The sequence below is a fragment of the Asparagus officinalis genome, chromosome 4 (genome assembly GCF_001876935.1).
Source record: "Asparagus officinalis chromosome 4, Aspof.V1, whole genome shotgun sequence".
NCBI lineage: Eukaryota > Viridiplantae > Streptophyta > Magnoliopsida > Asparagales > Asparagaceae > Asparagus > Asparagus officinalis.
In genome coordinates, this window is record NC_033797.1 from 7,681,545 (window position 1) to 7,688,658 (window position 7,114).

Sequence of the window (7,114 nt, forward strand, 5' to 3'; positions counted from 1 at the left end):
TATTGCATAATGAGTTAGCATGAGTTGGTATGGTCAACTCATTATGCAATAGAGAGGGGGACACCTCACATGTCCCCTCTCTTGGTCCTATATTTTGGATCCTTAAGGGCCCGTTTGGTTGTATGTTTTTACCATGTAAAATGATGGAAAGTGTAAAAAAGTGGGTCCCAATGTCAGCTTTCATCACTTTCAATTGTTTGTTTGTAATTGTGAAAATAGTGTAAAGTGGTTTCATATGCTTATGTGGCTTGTAAAGTGATTTCATAAAAAAAAGACATGATTTTAGGAGAAAGCTGACATTGAAGTCAGGAAAAAGTAATTTCAACCAATATGATCACTTGAGTAGGGACCACTTTTTACACTTTCCAAACAAACAATTAAAGTTTTATTTTGCAAACCAAACAAGTGTTTTATGATTCCAATGGAATAAAAAACAAACAAAGAAAAGTGTAAAAGTGAAAATGATGAGGTGGACAACAACTTTCCAAGTTGTGTCATAAATACACAACTTTACCAACAACAACCAAACAGCCCCTAAATCATTTTTCTTTAAAGATATATGAGCAAAGAAAGTGGGACCCACTTTACATTAGAGCTCGATCCAATCAACTACAACAATTAAGAGGGCCATCCTCTTCCAACTTCCACCTGTCCCCTCCATATCAAATTTATTAAGATAACAATATCTATACTATTTTTAATAACTTGGTGGGGATACCAAAAGCTTGAAGCACATTTTACATCCTGATGGAAGCGTGAGGAGTGTATAATTAATTTTGCTATAGTTCTTTTTTTTTTTCCTTTTTTTTTCTTCTCTCTTTTCTTTTTCTAAAACTTTCTAAATTTTGATATGAGTATATAATTAATGCTTACTAATTAAATATCTGTCATAATTTGTGCTGTAAGAGATATAAATATAAAATGATAAAGTTATTTTCTAAATAATTTATTAGATATAAATGAATATAAATACAACAATTGGATATCATCGAAAATCAAAATAAATCGGTGAAAAACAATTAAACATAATAATTCTAAGATATAATATGAAACATACTCTTCTTATTAACATCATCTGAATGAACCCTATTTTCTTTTATGAATATAATGTCACCACAGAAATTGAAATATTTGTCACAGCCAATTTCAAATGAGGCAATAACTCATCACGAATGAAAAAATATCATAAATATATCGATAAAACTTGATGAAACTTTAATATAAATGCCACTTTTATATAAATTTTGAGATGATTAAGTTCTCACATCCATTGCAATGCAATAATGTTAGTTCTAAAATTGTTTTCCTGGATCCCACAATATGACCAACATTTATATATCCTTCTCTCTTAGTTTAATAAAAACCAAATAACCCACCACAAGTTGACTCAGAGAATTAGGAGACTTAGAGGGTATGTATATTTCAATAATACTCTCACGATCTTAAGTTGAATTTCAGACTGGATTATCAATAATAATAATAACAACAACAATAAAGACCAAATAACTATCAAAAACAAGACCAAATAAACAACAAATTAATGCCTTTGATGCTCACTCACCCCTTCACAATTATGACTGTAATCCCGCTATTTTATTTTTTTTATATAAAGCGAATAATCAGAAACGAAAATAAAGAAATATAATGCCAAATGTTTAATAATTGATGGTAAATACCACCAAATATAACTTAAGGCAATCACATCAGATCGCAAGCCAAAACCCCAATCTGAATGAGTTAGTACTAATGTAAGGTAGCTGAATATATGCCTCAATTACAAACTAACCAAATTTACACCCAAGAAAATTTCTATTGAAACCCTAACAAAGAAAACTATAATTCCAGCTACAACTGTAAATAAAAAAATTAAGAGAAAACCCACCCAAAATAAACTCCGAGACGAAACAGAACAAGAGCCAGCAACGATCTCATACACAATCCGGTCTTTTTTGGCTTGCTGTTTAGACTGAGGGGCATCAACCAGAAGTCCAGAATGATGCAAAGTAGAATGCATTTCAAAGGTCATACACAATTATAAGAATAAAAAACGTTCCCTTTCTTTTTCCCTTTCTCTTTCTCTCTCTCTGTCCCTTCCTCTTCCTTCTCATGTTGCTTAAATCTATATTCGAGCATATCTCCACAGTAACGCTTGCTGAGAACATCAAGTTGTTCGATGAATGGCCTCTCCCGATATCCACCAATGTGTCTTACCATTTCTACCCACCTTCTTTCGCAAACTTCTCCAGGCCTTTGATACGCGACAAAACAAGATTAGAATCTCGCATGAGCTGATTTTAATTGAGATTAGAGGCTAAAACAACAGGGACAAAAAAGTAGAGAAAATTATCATTATATCAATAAATGAATATGCTATTCACGCCATATATGTTTGCCACAATATATCATGTAGGAATAAAAACTATCATAAGAAACATGCCACAGGACTATGAAAAGGCATGAAGGGAAAAAAAATGAACAGATTTTTTCTCATATTCGACCCTCAAATCTTAATATTTATAAATTGGATGCCCACTATGAAATGTGGTCTTACGTAGAACAACTTAATCAATTTAGGGGTCTTATTTAAGACAAACTTGAGATGTAGGGGACTCATCTAAACAACTTAAATGGATTTGGGGATCTTATTTAAAACAACATAATGGACTCATTTGCAGGCCTAGTTTAGGATATGAAGATTTGAGGGTCTAATATGAATTAATAAAGATTTTGGGCTCTAATGTGACAAAAAATTAGTTATAGCATGCGATAGTCGACAGTTAGAAACGAGGTTCATACAAGAATCAAATGTAACTGACAAAATAGAGGTGAGTGAACAGAGAGGGAATGAAAAACAGTTTTTGTCAGATAGATTGATAGCTATAAAAACAATGAATATTAGCATGAACCATGGCAGTACCTTATAAAGATATTTATCAATCACCCAAGAATCGTGGGATGCTAATCCGCATGTTACGGCTTGGGTGCAAAACTTATCCTAGAATAATTTGGTGACTTGTAAATTGGTACCTGCCTGTCTCTGAATGTATATCCAATTGTACAAGAAAAAAAATAGAATTCTATTCAGCTATCTGGTTAATGTCAAACCCAAGGCAATCGAAAAGGAGGTGTACTCCAGCATTATTTGCACCTTCTTAGAGTGATTTAGAATCTGACAAGGCATAGCCTTCAGCTGAATATGAATATGAACCATAACAATAACAATAACATCATATAATAATCTATACTATTATATTAAACTTAGTAAGGGTAGGAAAAGTTGGAAGAACGTCATGGTAAAATTGTCATTCATCTCGCTAAAGACAAAAAGTTTGTAGGACATGGTAAATTGTCCATCTCGCTAAAGACACGAGGACGGTTTGGTCATTTCGCACAATTTTGTTCTTTTCTCTTTCTTTATTTCTAGAACTTTAGAAAGCATATCATAGAGCTTACTAATAAATTTCTATTACTTTGTATATTCTAGAAAGATATAATATGAAATAATAAAGTTATTTTTCGTGTAAATAAATACAACAAAAACAACAATTAGAATTTCAATATATTCCAATATAAATATGTCATAACCATTTTCAAATAAGCTAAGATTAAATATCGCATATTAAATGAGCAAATATCATAAAAAGATCTAAGAAATATCTATTGATACTTTAGGGTATTAAAATGATCCTTTTTATATAAATATTAGAACAATTAAGTTTTAATAATATCGGTTGCATGTGCATTTGCACGTTTTTTAATGCCAGTACGGTTATAAATACTATAGCTCACTTTCATGAATGACCCCATGCTAATTCCAATGTTATGCAAGATAGTTGCAGAGGTTGCTGCTATTACTATCCAAGTGTTTGTGAATTTGACACAGCCTCCGCATGTGCATCTGAATTGGACAAGAAAAGGCAGGATAGTAATACTTCTCTGTTGTGTGGTTTACATTGCCAGACCTTATCAGATCAAAAAGAAACAGCACAGGTCTAGCAATTATTTGCACCTCTTCTTATATTGGAAGTTCGATCTCCTGGTAGCACCTTTCAATAACTTTTTCGGATCTGAACAAGGTTTAAGAATTTGGAAAAGACATGTGACCACCCTTCTTAGCATGAACAAGAATTCAGTAAATTTTGACATCATAAATGGTATTAGCAGGCACAAAGCAATATTTAAAGGTCGTCCTGCAAATCACAGAGAGTTGTCTATGCTACATCTATTCTGACCCCAATAATCAACTCATATTTCTATTTTTGGCGGTTAACCAGACACCAAGTGTGGGAAGGAGTTTTTGACCTAACAATACATGAATAACTGCAGTTATCAGCTGTACTCATCTACTTGAAACACAAGTGACAATAAGCAGTAAAAATATAACTAGATGATATTTTATTCTTTTTACTAATGGAAAACTTGTAAGCAAAAAATTGAGAAAGGTAGCAAGAACATTACCGTCCATCAACAAGATTGTCCCAGTCAACATCTTCTACAGTGCAAGCTTCTTGCTAGCAAGAACATTACCGTCCATCAACAAGATTGTCCCAGTCAACATCTTCTACAGTGCAAGCTTCTTGCTCCTGAAGACTGCATGAACATTAAAATATTCAAAAATTATCAAGGAACCTCGTTCATACAAAAGCTCCAAGTGGCTACGAGAGACAAATTTCTTCGTTCTTAAACGTCAACAAAATAAACTATTAATTACAGAAATGTACAGCAGAAATTTTCCAGTGCCACTTGAAATCCAAATTAGATGTTTCAGAACAAAAAAATTAATTGTATAGCAAATAGTGGGAGCCCTTACTAAAAGAAAGAGAAATAGAGGACAACAAAGACATACAGAAATTAACCTGTTCTTGAAACAATGAGAAAATGGCCAACCGAACAATGCTTGATAGCATCGATGGGTTCGAACTAGACAAAACGTTGGTTACTGGTACCAAAATTAAGAGTATGTCAATTGTTCCAAACAATAATTGCCAGCCTTCCCTTCATATTCAGGTTATGACAAATTACCACTGGATACCAACTATGCTTTAGCCATAATACTAGCCAGTCTGTGGCTCTTAATTAAGTGATACAATCTTTCAGAAACCTTCCATGCTGGCCACTTAGGCCAATTAGCTACACTCAAATCACCTGAATCTCAATTACTTCACTGACCAAACTTACCATAAAATTATATAACATCCTCTGCAACCCCGAAATGGACTGCAGCAGGGATAGAAGATTAGTGTTTTGCATCCATGTATGAATCAAGCATTTAACATGCAAAATTTCAACATGATTAATAAACCTCAATTAATCAAAAAAGAAAAAAATTAATCCAATGATATATACTTGTAGGCCATACGACTCAAACTTAAGTAGAACCAAAAGTCCAAATTCTAACTAAACTAGAATTTCAAACAAGTTACAATTCTCCGAACAAACTAAAATTCTCTAAACAAATTCAACCATATATATTGTTGTTATCTATACTAATCTTTAATCGAAGCAGTGAGGGCAGGAGAAAATATGTATGAGTGGTGGGCGCATATAGACTTATAGAGATACCTTCCACTCACAGAATAAATAAATGTCACTTCATCCTCTCACATGTTACTTAAATATTTTACATAATAGGTCAAACAAAATCTTAACAAAAACTTTAAATTTCTATAATGAAATACTTTAAGAAATAAATTCTTTCAAAATAAAAATACAAGTGTACATCTCTATGTTTAGCATATCTATAAAAATAATTTCAATGATTTACTGAAGATATATTAGTAATGATACCATTGAAAACTATTAAAGGGCAGTTGTTTCTTTTTTTACTTTTAAAAAATCACCTACTCAACTTCAATATAACTTATGCCTTATTAGTGGTTAAAAAAAACAAAAGTAAATTAAAAATGAATTACAAAAACATTCACGAAATCTCATTCTTTCTCAGATTAACCCTCAAAATAAATAAGCTTTTGATGTTTTCATAGTAGAGATCCAGCAAAAACACTCATATACAAAGTACTTTTTATAATTTATTATCCTTTTAGTACATGCATTATGCACGTACAGAAATGCTAGTGAAATATGCATAGAAATATACTTCGATTGCACAGAATGAAGTTAGGCTTCACAATCTGGAGGAACTTGTGACCAATTGTCACATACCTTGATTTCTATAATTGGTGAATTATCGATAGGTTCAGAGTGTGGTGACTTCTCAACTCTAAACCCAAACTTGTTTTAGATGATAACCTCTACTTGAATTGATTGCTTCCTTTCAATTTGGAAGATCAAGTACTATCTAGAGGCAGTAGACTTATTCTCCTCCCTCTTCCATTCCCATCTAATATATCCTGTATTTCCACCTTCAACTAGTGATTGAACTTATAACCATAATCACTGGGCATTTCTTGGAAGGGAGAATAGGAACTAGCCGGGAGAACTGGCTTTGCGAAATGAAATATTGTTCGTTCTTTTAAACAACTAGGTATCTTTTAAAACACCAAGAATTTAACCTCTCTCTCCTGTTGAAGTGGCTGTTCAAAATTGCTTACCTATCATCAATTGACTAGACCCATTCTTGTTTGCAGGTGTTTGACTAGAGCCATTCTTGTTTGTAGGTGTTCTTTACCATGACATGATCCACCAAGACCTCAGACATGTACTAAATAGTTGATTTATCCTTTCCGGAGTGGACCTCTCAAATCATTCCGGGAATTCCATTTGAGACTTTGCTCTATGTGTGGCAATGTCCCATGAGTTATATTGGTGAGTTAAAGTTCTTAGCAAATGCCATGATCTTTTCTTTAATATTGTGGAAAAGTACCTCCATTAACAAGTTGTCTGCTCTTCAAATCACATGTATTTAATACATAACCTTGTGCTCTGAAAATTTATTGACTTAACTGTACGGAAGGGCATCCCCCCTCCCGCCGTGGGAGGAGGGGGGCGGGGTGTTTAAATGGAATTGTGGCTATTTCTTCTGAGGGCCAATTGGTCATGTATTGTAGTCATCTACAAATAAAAAAAGTTTATGGCAGTTAATAATAATTAAGATCAGGTACATGTAGACTACAGTTGACACCATATGGTAGTCTTTAAAAGTAAAGAAAGTTAA

General features: G+C 33.0%; 1 protein-coding gene across 1 annotated transcript in view; it reads right to left on the reverse strand.

The window, feature by feature from the left end:
• LOC109838133 (cyclin-D-binding Myb-like transcription factor 1) overlaps positions 2,023–7,114 on the reverse strand; it is a 26,630-nt gene continuing 21,538 nt past the window's right edge. Inside the window, exons 10-11 of the mRNA XM_020406601.1 lie at positions 4,528–4,590; positions 2,023–2,248 (exon numbers count right to left, since the gene is read on the reverse strand). Of these exons, the coding sequence (XP_020262190.1) occupies positions 2,023–2,248; positions 4,528–4,590 (289 nt within the window). The remainder of the gene's footprint in view (positions 2,249–4,527; positions 4,591–7,114) is intronic.